This window comes from Cricetulus griseus, chromosome 3 (genome assembly GCF_003668045.3).
Source record: "Cricetulus griseus strain 17A/GY chromosome 3, alternate assembly CriGri-PICRH-1.0, whole genome shotgun sequence".
In the NCBI taxonomy this organism is placed as follows: domain Eukaryota; kingdom Metazoa; phylum Chordata; class Mammalia; order Rodentia; family Cricetidae; genus Cricetulus; species Cricetulus griseus.
Window position 1 is genome coordinate 200,153,983 of NC_048596.1, and position 15,989 is coordinate 200,169,971.

General features: G+C 48.7%; 1 protein-coding gene across 1 annotated transcript; it reads right to left on the reverse strand.

The window, feature by feature from the left end:
• Window positions 1–3,563: 3,563 nt before the first annotated feature.
• On the reverse strand, window positions 3,564–12,469 carry Dbndd1 (dysbindin domain containing 1). Its single transcript, XM_027410581.2, is given in 5 exon segments — window positions 3,564–3,721; window positions 5,926–6,066; window positions 6,744–6,893; window positions 12,333–12,405; window positions 12,407–12,469. Coding segments are annotated over 5 exon segments (585 nt in total).
• Between the last annotated feature and the right edge of the window lie 3,520 nt (window positions 12,470–15,989).

Genomic DNA, 15,989 nt, shown 5'->3' on the forward strand with positions numbered 1-15,989 from the left:
GCTTGTGTCTGCACATGCATGTCCATAAACATATATGCACCATGGTACATGGTACATGGTACATGGCACATGGGTAGGTCAGAGGACAACTCGTGAAAGTCAGTTCTCTCCTTCTACTATGTGGGTTCTAACAATCATCAGGCTTGGTGGAAAGTGCCTTTACCACTGAGCCAACCTGCCAACCAGGCCACCTTGTTTTTTGAAATGGGGTCTCTTACTGAATCTGGCTAGATTTGCAGGCCAGCAAGCTCTAGGGATCCTCCCGTCTCTGTCTTCCTAGTGCTGGAATTACAGGCATATCTTTATGCCTGGCTTTTATGTGGATGATGGGGAACTGTACTTAGATTTTTGTGCTTGTACAGCAAGCACTTTAGCAACTAAACTCTCTCTCCAGCCCTTTAACTGATGTTGACAGGCTTCCTGAGTGACTAGCAGGAGGGTGGAGACCTACTCTTTGCCTTAAACCTTTTTGTCCTTAACTTTTCTTTGGGGCCTGGCTAAAGACCAGACACACTGGATTTACGTTGTATAGTACATTTTCTAAATTGTGTTTGCCTCAGAAACAGGAATTTTATCAGGGGACAGATACTTCCAACTTTTGCTGTTTGTAAAATGTACATTATTGAATTTTAAAACAATGTTTTTTCTCATTTCTAATTGTATGTGTATGGGAGTTTGGCTGCATGTATGTATGTGCATCGTGTGTGTGCAGTACCTATTGGCTCCTCTGGAGCTGGAGCTATATATAGGCAGTTGTGAGCCACCATGTGGTTGCTGGGAATTGAACCCAGATCCTTTGGAAGAGCAATAGCTGCTGAGCTATCTCTCCAGCCCCGCATTATTGAATTTTTAAAACCTTCAGGGCTCAACCTGTATCCTGGTCTCAGCCAAACTATTATTCACTGAGCTAGTTAGGGTCTTGTATTAAGATCCCTCTGATGAGATGGGGGTGATTCCTTGGCCCCAGAAGGCCTATGACATTGTAGACTCAGGCAAACTCTAGGGTCAGCATTGTCAGGGTTATTTGCGGTTGCTACTTTGACATATCTGTGGGACGCTTTCCAAAGTCACCTAACAGTGGTAGTGAGATAGAGTGGCTGGCTGGGTTGGCCCTGTGTACCTTGGGCTGCTCCGGTGGCAGATCTACAGTGTCAAAGCCTGCCGTCAGAGCTTGGGAGAGGCTATGGGGATGGTGGAATGGGGCGGCAGAATGTGAATTACCACTGACCCTAACCACTGCTCAGCAGACCACAGTCATCTACTACCCTTTGAGAAGATCTGGGAGCAGGGCTCCTGTATATCTCACACCCTGAGGTGGTCCACATACTTCTAACCACACTTAGGCTGCAATTCCCATCCTCTTTGGTCAGTGTTCCCATGGAGGTTTGCCACCCACACCTCCACCTTGTTTGATCCAGGTGTCTCCCCAAACTCTGTCTTTCACAAGTTTCTGGTTAAAGAGCTATAGCATCCTCTTGCTCTGCTGGTACCTTATCATGGAATCCATTTTCCTGTCTATTTTGTGTGTCTTACGGGGGCAGGGGGCCACAGCACTCCATTTCTAGACAGCAAAAAAAGTAATACCATATTGATGCTGCTCCATCTGCCATAGAAACCTGCAAGCATGCTAGCAGGTAAAGGCCAGCAAGAGGTGTAAGTCAGCCATCCTTACCTGCTCAGAACTAAGAGCAACTAAGGTTGGCAGGGCTTCTTCCTGCTTGCCTCCCTCTGAGGAAAGGGGAAAGGGACATGAATGTTTAGAATGTGTCAGAAATCGCACCATTCCCAGAAAATGCACACAGTAGACCTGGCTGCCAGCAGGAATACATGAGGTGACTGCCTGTGTGGAAAGTCATGGTCACCTGAGCCTGCAGAAAGGTAGTCATTCCTGGATGGCTTCATAATCACCTCATTTCACGGTTAATTTAACAGCAAGGTTTGGGCTTCCCTGTGGCTTCTGGGCAGAGTGCTCCTTCAGCTCAGGCCACTTTTGTTGGCAGGAAGAGTTGGTAGGATTTTATTTCTTGGTGATTCCTTTTGTTGTATTACTTTAAGGACTAGAAATCCAGGGTACTTGCCCCTAAAATGCAGCTCAAATAAGGACAGCCTAGAACAGCACAGCAGAGCCCCAGTGGCACTTTGATATCAGCTAGAAGGACTGCTGGCCTAAGATGGTGATACTTTCATCCCACTCAGTAAATGTGCCCCATGGAAGCTGGAGCAGGAAGAGTTGATGATGGGGGTAAGACCCTGGTAGGTTGGAGTGTGGCCAAGGGGACACAGCTACCATGAGATTAAAAGGCAGCTGCTGGGTTGTGTCCTTTGCAAACCAGGGTTGGTTTTCATTTCAGGAGACAGGCAGAAATAACCCAGATTTAGGGGTCAACAGTGCAGAGGCAAGGTGGCTCTGAAGTGGGAGCATCCTGGATGCTGTTCCCACCCCCCAGAAGAAGCCCAGGGCATTTTTTTTCCCCAGTAGCATTCACTGCAAATGAAGATCAAAAGCCTTGTCTTCCTCAGAAGACAGTGGGCAGCGAGGCAGGTTGGCCTGGGGACAAAAAGCAAGTAAACCTTTATTTTAAAACCAGTCTTTGATTCATGGTCAGAGCAGCAGTCTGTTTTGTTTTTGAGCACATGAAAGTAGTGTTGAGCGTGTCTAAACTGAGAGTCCAACATCTCATAGCAGAGTGGGTGGCTAGATTGGCCCTGCCTCCCCTGAGCTGCTCCCAAGACAGATCCACAGTGTCATCCTCCCAACTGAGCATTTGACAGACTATGTGGGTGGTTGAGCTAGGCAATGGGATGTGGAGGATGGGTACAGTATATGCCCTTATGACAGGAATGGGGAGATGGTACTTTGTCCCTCCGAGGAATCTGGGTGTTGTCACTGAGGTTTGGTGTTCTGAAGTAAGGAAGACAAGGGGTAATTTCTCAGCCTTTGAGCTGTCACATCCACAGACAAAGAGAAGCAAGCCTGGGTAGGAGACTGGAAACCAGTGGTACCTGCCCAAGACAGAGGAAAGGTGCACATTTTAAGTCAAAGTGGAAATTTTAGGGAAGTAACCTGTCCCTGCCAGTTGGCTGGACAGCAGAGCTAGCCCATGGCTGACCACCAAACCTACTTTGGGCTTATGAGCTCACTAACTAAGGTTGGATATACACCCCTCCAGGTTCCTGGGCAGCTCTCATGTGCTTGGATCTCCATACCTTGAACCTACTTGGAATCTCACAAGAAATAAAAAGTCTCAACCTAGAGATAAGTTTTTAGAAGATGGAGGCCACCATTATCCACTCCATTCCTTCTCTCATCCTAAGGCGGAGATTTCATACAGTGTCATCCCTGATTCAGGGTCCAGGAACCAGCTGGACCTAAGGCCACTGGGCTGTGCTTGTGCTGGGGTTCCCAGAGGCCTGTGCCTGGCACCCAGACTTTGACCTGCTGTCAGGTGATGGCAGGAGTCTTGAAGTAGACGGAGTGCTGCTTTTGTGTCAATACTGTCCTGATTTGCCATCATGGTGGTCTGGCCCAGCCCTTCAGCAACTCTGGAACAGATGGAGTTGGGCTAATCTTCCTTGGGCCCCTCCATAGTGAGGAAAGAGTCCACAACTGTGCCTTTCCGTTCTGGGTCAGTTGGGGGCTGTTTGTCACGGTTCTGCTCCGCCCTTGCTTTTGTCCAGGAGGGAGACCGTAGGCAGCCAGCTCGAGATAGTGGGTGCAGACCTGGTAAGAAAACAGTCTCAAATTCAGTAAAACGGGGAGGGGGGGTGGCTGAAGCTCCACATTGTGGCTCCTCCAGTCTTGTTGCTATGGCTTCTGGGTGTACATATGCTTTCTTGGTGTCTGCCACTGTATTGAAGATTTTATATGATAGACAAGGGCTTTTCTGATGACCCTAGGAGTCACTAGAGTCAAGGTTAAGTTGTTTTGTTTTCTCATTTGTTTTTTGAGACAGGGTCTCACTATATAGCTTTGGCTGGACAGGAAATTACCACATAGACTAGGCTGCCCTCAAGCTCAGAGATCCCCTGCCTCTGCTTCCTAAGTGCTGGGATTAAAGCCATGTACCATTATGCCTGGCTCAAGTTAAGTCTTGAGACTATCTGCCCTATCCCCTATGTGATCCTGATAGGACGCTGCCAAAGCCTTGACTTCCTAAGTGTCTTAGTAAAGCTTGTTGCCCTGCAAGCCTGACAGTCTCCCCCATCATGAGACTTAAGCCTCCTCTCCAGGGTGCAGGCTGTAGGAGGCTAGAGGCACAATTGGGCTGGGGTTGAGCTCCCCACTCTACTTGTTCAGCCACAGCTGTCATAGGCATTCCTGGCTCAACACACACATGCAGGCTTGAGGGGAAGGTGGAGCTAAAGAGGGATGCCACCAGGGTCAGGCAGAGCTCCATTTTGCAGGAGAGATGGGACAAGAACACCTGTGAGGTGGAGCCAGGGTCCTCCTTCATGTAGCTGTCCTATCTCAGAGCCCACAGCTCCTGATATACATAGGCCACACTACCAACCTCCAGGAAGCATGCGAGCAGCTGATCTGCAGAGCCTCGCTGGGGCTGGTGGTATCTTCCCAGCACTTGGGCGCAGACAAAAGTGGATCTCTAAGTTTAAGGGCAACAGGCTACAGAGTGAAACCATGTCTCTAAAGAAAAGTGAAAAGGGATGGTAACTGACTTTAATGAGGCCCTTGCTGCCTAGTATATGTTTTATCCCAGGTCATGTGTGCATGTTTTGACTTGGGGTGGGAGAAGCTGAAGCTGTTGGGGGAGGGGCAGGGCTCAGCTCCTTTGCTTTCCCTACCCCATAGCACAAAGTGGATAGCTGAAGGTCACATTGATATCTTTTTTAAACATGTTGGAATGCTAGGTGTGGTGGTGACTTTAATCCCAGTACTTGGGAGGTAGAAGCATTTGGGTGTCCGGAGTTTGAGGCCTCCTTGGTCTACAAAGAGAGGTCAACTAGGGGCTACATAGTGAGGCCACCCATGTCTTTTGTTTTTGTTTTTCTAGACAGGGTTTCACAGGCATTCCTGGCTCAACACACACATGCAGGCTAGAACTAAAGAGGGATGCCACCAGGGTCAGGCAGAGCTCCATTTTGCAGGAGAGATGGGACAAGAACACCTGTGTAGTTCTGGCTATCCTGGAATTTACTCGGTAGACTCAGATCTGCCTGCCTCTGCCGCCTGAGTGCTGGGATTAAAGATGTGCACCACTACCGCACAGTGAGACCATGTCTTTTAAAAAGAAATCAGCACTTTATTTCTAGTAGCCAGGAATTAGAAGCAGGCAGATCAGAGTTTGAGGTCAGCCTGGTCTACATAGTAAGTTCTAGCACAGCCAGGAGTACACAGAGAAATCCTGTCAGAAAAACCAAAAAGTTTTTTTTTTTTCTTAATTGGAGACTGAAGGCTTTGTCCCCAGTAAGGATTTGTGGCAAACCCTATGTTCTGTCTATAGAGATTGGAACTACCCTGCTGGCATGGGGTTCAGGAGAGGGTGGGAAGATGGTGAGGCTGCAGTCTTACCCACATACCCGGTCCCAGATGATAGCACCCCTTTCTCTCCAGAGGTTTAGCCAGTCAGGTGATCTGAGGGGGGGCCCAGGTTGGTGAATGTCCCCCTCTCTTTGTGCTTGACTTAACTTAAAACCCAAATCCCGTAAGTTTATATTTTCAAGGATAATAGCTTTGGCTTCCTGTTGTTCATTTGGAGAAGTCAAGGAGTAGGTATGACAGGAGGGAAATTCCTTCACACATGGGAAATAGCGATGTAAAATGTAAATAAGGGATGAAATGTGAGGACAAGTACTAAATACACAGTTGGGTGGAAAGTTTGTTTGTTTGTTTTTCTAAGCAGGGGCCCCCGGGACTTCCCCAGACTTCCTCCTATATGGTTCCATCCCTAAGCCAATGTGCAGCCTCACCTGCTGGGGATTCAGTGGCAAGGTTCTCGTCGTCGGAGTCCGCAAAGACCTCAGCCAGCTCCTGGTCAGACATGTCAGTCAGCTCCGTGAGGTCCAGGAGATCAAAGTGGACCTCCAGAGAGGAGACACTGCTCAGAGGCTCTGGGGGTGCAGGAGACAGTTACCTTTCAGCCTCAATTATTGAGGGGACTAACCCTCAGGGGTTTCTTCCCTTAGGCTTCTTCCCACATGGGTGACCTGGCACTTTGGGTTCATGTGTGTGTTTTCATAATATGTACAGGCCAAAGCTGATAGGTGTCTAGCTCAGTTGTTTGCTGCTTTACTTTTTGAGACGGGGGATCCTCATCCAACCAATTTGGCTATACTGGCTGGCCAGGAAGTCCCAGGGATTCTCTTTGTTCCTGCCTCCCCAGTTAATGGATTATAACATGTACTACCATGCTTATTTTTTTCTAAAGATTTTTATAGTGTTCTACTTGTTATGTACAACTGCACACCAGAAGAGGGCACTATAGATGGTTTTGAGCCACCTCTGGAGAGGTCCTGAGCCATCTCTCCAGCCCCCGTGGGATTTTTTAGTTTCGATTGTTGTTTGTTTTTTACAGGAGTGCTGGGGATCTGTAAAGCCAATACTAGCCGAGACCCAGTAGCTCTGCATACTCCAGACTGGAGAGCTTTCTCAGCTCCTCCATTTTGCAGATGGAATAAGTGCCTGCACAGTTGCCCATCACTAGGCAGTGTTGCTGCCTTTCACACTCTGGCTGCTTTGTCCCTGATGATTGGGGTTCTATGCTGCTGGGTTTGTCAGTGATACTTACGCCTCCTCTCTGTAACCTGCAGGAACCCCGGTGCTGGTATTGGGATGCCAACCTCCTCTCCCTCTGTCACAGGTGTATGGCAAGTGTCCCCTGTCTCATGAGCTGGAACACTCAGGGCAGCCTGTGGTACCTTGACTTCTTTAACAATCTCTGCAACCAAGACATAGTGTCAGTTGGGCGGTGGTGGTGCATGGCTTTAATCCCGGCACTCAGGAGGAAGAGCCAGGCAGATCTCTGTGAGTCTGAGCCAGCCTGATCTACAGAGCAAGTTCCAGGACAGGCTCCAAAGCTACACAGAGAAACCCTGTCTTGAAAAAAAGAGAAAAGCCGGGCATTGGTGGCGCATGCCTTTAATCCCAGCATTCGGGAGGCAGAGGCAGGCAGATCTCTGTGAGTTCGAGGCCAGCCTGGTCTCCAGAGAGAGTGCCAGGATAGGCTCCAAAGCTGCATAGAGAAATCCTGTCTCGAAAAACCAAAAAAAAAAAAAAAAAAAAAAAAAGAAAAAGACATAGTGTCACCTACATACTCATAGGAACCCCCACATCTCTCCAGGACTAGGATTTGTGGCTAGTGGGGAAGAATATGAGGAGTTGGCATGTCAGGTCCTCTGACATTCTGCTGTGGTCAGGGGTTCCTGGGCTGGTTCATGGCCTTAGACAAGGATGTGGAGATGCTGCTTCTCCCTCTCAGGTCCTGTCCTCCCTGGGTGACTAGGCAAAGGATACATGAGGGTGGACGAACAGACAAATAGGCCCACAGACTACTCAGCACTTCAACTCCAAGGAGCTCTTAGTATGGGAATTCCACATGAGGTTTGCTAGCATAAGGCTCTATTGTCTGTATACTGAGGTTTGTCAATGTTTTGGCTGGCCTAGGGTTTAATGACGGGTCACCTGTGAGTTTCTGTTTTTTTCTGTTGGGGACTGACTTCCTTATAAAAAACCCTCTGTAGTATTTGGACTCAAATAGAAAAAGAAGTGAAGTGGGAAGTGGCATCCTTGCTATCCCATCATCCCTCACTACCAGCTCCACTGCAGTTTGATGAATGTCCTTTTCAAAGAATGAATTGCTTGTTTTCTTATTTAACAACTTTCTGTTGGAGAATGAGAGTCCCTCAGGGATCTGCTGGAATGGAGACTGTGCTCCTCAGTTCCACACTAGTACTAGTGGTTTCCTTTCCAATGCTTGGAGCTATTACTTAGTGGAGCTCTGGACTCTTGTATATCTCCATACACAATCCTGGCAGCTTCTCCCATGGGGTAGTTCAGAGCCCTTAGCCTTCATCTCCTTTCCCATCCCATCCCCCTCAGCAGCCTCCTTACCATTCCTCACCCCTGCCAGAGATCCCAATAGCTAGTTAGGTGTGTCCCCTTGTGCCTGTCCCCTAAGTTACCATCTTCCCAGAGGAGAGTGTACTTACCTCCCTGCCCTGTACTCCAGGGCTCTTCCTAGAGACTTTCCTCTCTGGTTTCTAGGTCCTTCGTGGTGTGTCTGACCTCCACTTGAAGGTACTCAGTGTGTAACTGAGTAGTGAGTACATTCACACTCAGTGTGGATAAAAGCCCTTGTGTGAGCTGTGGATCTGTGCTGGGATGCACAGGTGACCCATGGGATTAGATTTGGCAGCCCTGGGTGATGAACAGTGAACACAGAGGAGCAGCTGCTTCTGTGAGCAAGAGTTGAACTGAGGAGGCCACAGCCCAGGCTCCTACTATCGACAGCTGCATGTCAGGCTAGCCTGTCTTTCCTGATGGAATGTGTTGCCAGCAGATTTGAACACTTTAATCATTTCCTATCGGATGCAAAGGACCTACAGGGAGTATGGATCTCAGATGGGTCCAGGAGCTCAGGAGCAGGGGGCTGGGTAGAAGGCACAGTAGAGTTGTGTGCAGGACTAGTGGACTTCTGAACTGTAGGTTCTATTAGTGTGTCTGGGGGGGGGGGACTACTGAAAGGTTCTGAACTGAGTGTCTATCTGTATTTTTGTGAGAGGTCAGTAAGGACACAGTCCAAGTGGAAGGAAAGAAATGTTGCTACTTTCCCACTTCCTTTATTTTCTGGGGTTTTGTTGAGATGGGGACCCCATCTAGGACATTAGCTAATAGCAAGTATGGCCCCTGTCTTGCACCCCTCACTAGAGGTCCTGGAATCACATGAGGATTCAGCTCCTGGGACAAGACCAGTAGTCTTGTCTTTTCATATTCTGTCCATGAAATTTTAGGATCAATGAGATGCAGTAGCCTCTTTTTGTGGGGTGCAAGAACATCATGCACACTAGGCAAGTGTTATCTGTAAAGTCTTTAAAGCATCATCATGTATCTAGTTTTAGTTTTTTTCCATCTTGCTTTGGCCTTGTTTCTGTCTTTATTCTGGAAATCCTGGTGCTTTGTCCTAAACCAAATCTGAGGGAGGAGAATGAGGAAGATAGAATGGTCACCATCAAGAGCATTCTTGTGGTACATGCCTACAGTCCCAGCTCGTGGGAGGTAGAGGCAGGGCTCAGTGAGACTGTCTACAAACAAGTAAACTGACCAATGTTGAGGCTGGTATAGTGGCTACACTTAAAATCCCAGCAGTTGGGAAGTGGCAGCAGGTGGTTCATGAGTTTGAAGCCAGAAGTCAAAATTAGCCAGGACAGAGGAAGCCTAGGACCCCCATCCCTGTGAATGAATGGATGAATGAATGAGTGACTCTCATCTCTGAATGGATGACTCCAAGGCCCCACAATAAATGGCTGTGCTAAGAACCATTCAGGTCAATCTGCACCTTCTTTGCAAGGTATTGTATGGAGAAGGAACAGATTCTCCACCAGCAAAATCTTCCTAGTTAGGAAGCAGAGCTACCATGTTAGGCAGGCCAGGGCAGGGTCAAATACTGAATAGCTGAATGGGCTCAGATCTCCTGGAGTCACCCAGGACAGGGTAGAGGGAAGTGGGTGTCTGATGCCCTGGGAAGGGCTCCACAGTGACCCTTGGCTCTGGTCCCATACAATCTCTATTAGGGGGCTGCTGCCCCCACCCTACCCTGTGGGTGGAGATAGGCGCTGTGGTGCTCGTTTCCTGCCTTCCAGGTTTCCTAAGGGCTAACTTGTCACATAATGCTTTGCTGTTGCCCTATTTCTAGTACATTTGTGACTTGCAAACTAGGCCCAGATCTTGCTGTGCTCCAAAGGCCTGGCCATGCTTTATGCCACTGAACAAGTGAACAAATGAATTAATGGTATGAATAAAAGAATGTAAACAAAATGACCATCAGGAGGGAGAGATGGTCTCGAAGGTAGGGGCCACCTGAGCCCCATTTCCCAGCATCTCTCTCCATGAATCCATACCATCAGTCTCCATCCAGTGCAGGGCCAAAGCCTCTGTTTCTCTTCAGTCTCTGGGGATCCCTTGGAAATGAGGAAGAAAGAGAGACTTGCTCCCCAAAGGCACAGGAGGGCTTCTCAAGGAGGGAACCTTTTACACTTTCATGCACATGCTTTAACTCCATGGTCTGCACACTTTTAAGAAAGAATTTAGTAGCTGGGCATGGTGGGGCAAGCTACTCAAGCACTACTTTAATCCCAGCACTCAAGGGTCAGAGGTTTATCTCTGAGCTCCAGGTCATCCAGGGCTATATAGTGAGGCCTTGTCCCCTCCCCCAAAATTATTTAGGTACAAAAATTGCATATTAGGCTTGGCATGATGGTGCACACCTTTAATCTTAGCACCCAGGAGGTGGAGGCAAGTGGATTCTCTAGAGTCTGAGGCAAGCCTGGTCTGCATAGCAAATGCCAGTGTAGCCACCGCTACATAGTCAGACCCTGGCTTAATGATACTTTATTAAAGTTTTATCTTTTGGAGATAGTTTCTTCAGTGGCTATTAATGAAAACGAGTGTAGATTTGATGCAAAATACTGAAGGTAGGTTGATAAGGTCTGTATGAGCTAGCTTGGCTATGATCCTAGCAGGTGGTATACAGACCACCATCATACTGGGCTCTGCTTTTGTGTTTGCCTCACACTCTCCAAAACAAAGTGTAACTCAGATATGACAGTCATAGTCACCCACATGAGACCTTAAGAAATGCCACCAAATAGAGTTTGCTAGCTCAGGATGCAGACAAGAAAACCTGGCTAGAGGTCTCAAGAGCAGAAGCCCCCTTAGTTTTTGCCTCTCTGCAAGCAGGCACAGTACTTGCAGAGAATAGGTATTTGTTCAATGAGTCCGGTGTCTGAGGCCCCCAGCCAGTAATTTATACATCAGAATCAGAAACAACTCATTCTATCTCTGTTTAAGCTTTTTGGGCAAGTTTTTCCTTTCTCCAGAGAAGGGAAAAACAAAAACAAACAAACAAACAAACAAAAAAACTGCCCTATACAAGGGGCTGTCTGTACTGACAGCCATGCTAACCAAGGCTCAGGGGGCACAGGCAGGTTGCCAACATCGCATAGCTCAAAAATAGCCCTGAGCTCTGCAAGCAAGTCCTTGCTCTCCAAATCATCTACCTTCTGGTACCCACAGAGCTGGTGCTGGGAAGACCCAGGGTCCTGGAACTTTAAATATCAAGAAATCTGATCTTCTATAAAAACAAAAGAGCACAACCAATCCCACTGACTGAGGGTGTCTGGTGCTTCGGAGGGTAAGGGTTCTCAAACAGGACATTACTTCCCAACTGCAGACACAGACGACAGCTTGGAGACAGCTCCCAAGGGCTTCAGAAGAAGCCATCGTGTGGGTGGGCTATCGATAAGTGGAATGGCAAGCAGGCCAAATTCTCAGGCACCTGGTGGCTCCTTGGGATGGGACCTTCAGGAAATCCTAGAGATGTTGGGCATGGCTAGGCAAGCGAAGGATTGTTCAGGTTACATCCAAGTTCCCACAGCGATTGATCCCTGAAAAGCTTTCTGGAAAGCTGAGAAGGGGTAGGGATGATTTTAAGAGATTCCCCTCCCTGTTATCAGCCTGTGGGCAGACTCTAAGGAGGGCAGATTCGCGGTAGGACCTTAACCCTCAAGGGTCTCCAACTGCTTTGAGAGGCTGAGGAGGGAACATATCATTCACACCTTCCCTTCCTAATATGTGGCAGCTGGGCAGCACGGACAACGCTGTCCTGCAGCACCCAAAGCTCGGGTGCATGCGCCATGACCTCACCAAAACCCCAGCTCAGCCAGGAGCCCCAGGCCCCCTTCTGCCTCTTGTCATTCCTCCCAGTTTCGCCGCCGGGGCGAACAAAGCCTACGCGTGAACAAGCGGTGGCATCGTCCCCACGGAACGCCCCTCCAGACCCTAACTCCGGTCCCGGCACGCCCCTCCCCCCACTCCCAGCCTCGGCTAGTAAGGGGCTCAGGGCGAAACCCCTCGCCACCGCCTAGGAGGGCAGTTAGCAAGGCTTCCTGAACCCGGAGCTCGAAGAGCATGGGAAAAGATGCAGTCTGCGCTTCCCGAGCCGGGTCCCAGCAGGTTTTCAAGGCGCTGGCCCGGCCCCCTCCTCCGCCCCTAGCTCTGAGTCGGACCGGCGGGCTCCGGAGGCCTCGGGAGCAGCGGGCCAGTAGGTAGAGGGAGGGGCTGGGGTTTGTTGCTGGGGTCAGGGGACCTGGATTGGACTCACCTCCCCGACCAGCGCTCTCCGGAGACTCCATGCGGCCAATGGGGTCCGCGAGGGGTGTGGGCTGCAGCGGCGGGAGCCGGCCCGGGTATCCCAACTGCTCCGGAGACTACTGGGTCCCGGCTTCGGGAGCAGCGCATCGGGGCAGCATCCAAGGGGCCGCGGCGGCGGGGAGGAGTCCGCGGGGCGGGGCGCGCAGCTGCTTCGGGCGCCGGTCCCCTCCCCATTTCTAGCAGCCTGCAGCACAGGTGCGGCCCCGCCCTGTTCCTCGAGCGCCCCCTGCCGACCTGGCCAACAACCCCCATCCCCACACCCCTACCCCTTCAGCACAGACAGCCCTTTGCGGACCCATGGCTACAGCTTGCCACTTCAGTCTAGGGCTCCTGCGCACTGACAAGCTGCGAGGGCTTTGGTCCTTTCATCCATAGGTATTTGTGGGGCACCAACTACGTGAGGCGCCTGGTGGAGAATAGGAGAGGAGGTGGCAGAGGAGCCAAAGCAGAACCGGGCCCCTCAGCTTAAATGCCTGGAATTGTGGATGTAATTAATACTATATGAATTCATATTGAGAGTTTAAGGCGCGCGAGGTGGGGAGGGGTGACCTGGAAAAAGAAGGCCTCATATATATTGAGAGTTCGCAATTGGAGTCCCATCTCTAAAGGCTAGTCCTGCACCAGGCCTGCTTGCATTGCACAGTGTACTGGATAGTTTTATGTCAACTTGACACAAACTGAAGTTATCTGAGTGATGGGAACCTTAATTAAGAAAATGCTTCCACAATGGCTAGCTGTAGGGCATTTTCTTAATTAATTATTGGTGTGGGAGGGTCCAGCCCATTGTGGGTGGTGCTATCCCTGAGTTGGTGGTCCTGGGTTTTGTAAGAAAGCAGTCTCTGCAAGTCACCAGGTGGGAGTCAAGTTTCTCCTTGGTGTCTGCATCAGCTGCTGCCTGCAGGTTCCTGCCCTGACTTGCTTTGATGGTGAAGGTGATGTGGAAGTGTAAGCAGAATAAACCCTTTCCTCCCCAACTTGTTTTGGTCATTTCATCGCAGCAACAGAAACCCTAAAACACACAATATCTCCTTACTCCTCCCAGAGATCTGAAGATGCTGAGCTCAGAGACAGGCAGCAATTTCAGTTGCACATTCAGGGATAGAAGTCAGAAGGCCCAACCTAAAATCCTTTTGCTCTTTTACAAAAAAACCAAACAAAAACCACAAAACAAATCAAACTATCAGGGAGGATGAGTTATTCATAACTGAAAAGGCTGAGAGGAGTATGAACTGATGGATAAATTTGTTTCTGCTTTGGGCTGAATGGATAGCTAGGAGGACAGTACCAAACAGCTTCATTCATTCAATGGGGTCTGAGTCAAAGCTCTGGCTTCCTGCCCAGATCTAGTGGACACTAAGTAGTCTGTGGCCTTTGAGCCAGAAGGCCAATTTCAGAAAGTTCTCTTTTTCTTTAGTTTACAAAACAAGGAAACACACCCACCTGCTGGTTAAAGCCCTCTGAAGTTCCATCAGGACTAGCTGAGTCAATGGTCATTCTTTGGTCATTATTTCCCTCCTTGGGGCTAAGCAAGGGTATAGGGTTAACACGAGTGACCACTGACCACAGTGTTTGGGAATAGGCCACTCCTAGTCAGCTGGGGTAGCATGTATTTTCCAAAATGGCTATGGCAGTCAAAATGCCATGGAGCCAATCATGGTGCTACACACTTGTAATTCCAGCACTTCACAGGTGGAGGCAGGAGGAACAGGAGTTCAAGGTCATTCTCTGTTACAAGGCACCTTTAAGGTGAGCCTTGGCTGCATGGGACCTTGCCCCGACAAACATCAAACCTAAAACACTGGTAGTGTTTCTTCCAGAACTACTCCCATCAAGACACTTTGGCTTGTGTTGTCAGAGCCTGTAACTGCATTGACCAGTGGAGTGTGGTCGATGTGATACCATGTGACTTCCAAGGCTAGGTTATTTAAAAAAAAAAAAAAAGTCCAGCTTTATTGGAAGGCTCCTGTAAAAACCAGGTCACCATGTGGTGAGAAAACCAGGCTACCCAGTCTCTATCTGTGTACGTTCTGGCTGACAGTCTCTTTGAGATCCCAGACAGCAGCTGGCCTACTCAGGTGGTTCCAGGTGCTACTTTTGAGTTTTCCAGGAAGAGAGTGATGAGGGGGCTGAGTAGGTTGCCCCACTAAGTCATAGCCAAATTTCAGATTCATGAGCAAAACCAATTAGATCACTGTATTGTCACTGTATTAGGGTTCCTTGTTACATAGTCAATATGGTTGTGTGTGTGTGTGTGTGTGTGTGTGTGTGTGCTCGATCGCGCATTGGAGTTTTGCCTTCATGTATGTCGGTGTGTGAAGATCTGCCATGTGGATGCTGGGAATTGAACCGGGGTACTCTGGTAGTCAGTACTCTTTTTTTTTTTAAGATTTTATTTATTTATTATGTATACAACATTCTGCTTCCATGTATATCTGCACACCAGAAGAGGGCACCAGATCTCATAATGGATGGTTGTGAGCCACTATGTGGTTGCTGAGAATTAAACTCAGGACCTCTGGAAGAACAGTCGGCGCTCTTAACCTCTGAGCCATCTTTCCAGCCATCTTTCCAGTAGTCAGTACTCTTAACTACTGAGTCATTTCTCCAGCTCACAGTCAATATCTAATAACAGTAATTTTTGTTTAGTGGTGATTTCCATTTGAAAGATGAATAAATGATAGAAACAGACTCTTGTCAAAGGTTTCCATGCTATTATTGACAGGTGATATGATGTTTGAGGCCAATGTCTGTTTTATCTTTGCATTTCCGTGAAGGACCTTCTCAAAACACACAGTAGAGAGGAATGGCATCCTATAACCCCCAATAACCCCAACCCAACAAATAACCAGATTATAAGTTGCCTTCTCTGTTTTCAGCCACCTTCTTCTACACTGACTTGTTCTGAAGCAAATTCCTATACACATCTTATCATTCATTTCAATTTCAAATATTTCAACATTTACTTCTAAAATAAAGACCAGCTTTGTTACACTGATCTCCACGCCTTCAATGTATTGATGCAGTGGGCTGTGGTAGTTTGGATTTTTTTTTTTGAGACAGAGTTTCTCTGTGTAGCCTTGGCTGTCCTGGAATTCACTCTGTAGATCAGTGTGGTCCCGAACTGGGAGATCTGGCTGCCTCTGCCTCCCAGGTGCTGGGGACTAAAGGGGTGTGACACTACTGCCCAGCTGAAAGGGGTTGTTTATTTAATTCAGGATTCCCAGTAGACTAATGAAACAAAAATGCAAATCAACCTGAAGTATCTATCATGTTGTGGATAAGTGCTAAGTAATTACTTACTTACTCTGCTACTTCACTGTCATCTCCTCTGGGAGACTCCTAACCCCTTGCCCCTCTGTGCTCACCTTAGAATTCACTGACAGTCATGTTGGTTCTTTGTTAAGGTTTACTATAAATAAGTCACTGTTTGAGCGTTCATAAGGATTCAGTGCTGTTCTTCCAGCTGGCCATTCTTTTCCAAGAAGCTCTGTCGGTGTGTGTGTGTGTGTGTGTGTGTGTGTGTGGGGTGGGTGGGTGGATGCGCGCGCGCGCACGCGGGGTTGGGGGGCAGAAGGTAGGGGATAGGGTGGGCCCGATGTGGTTGGTG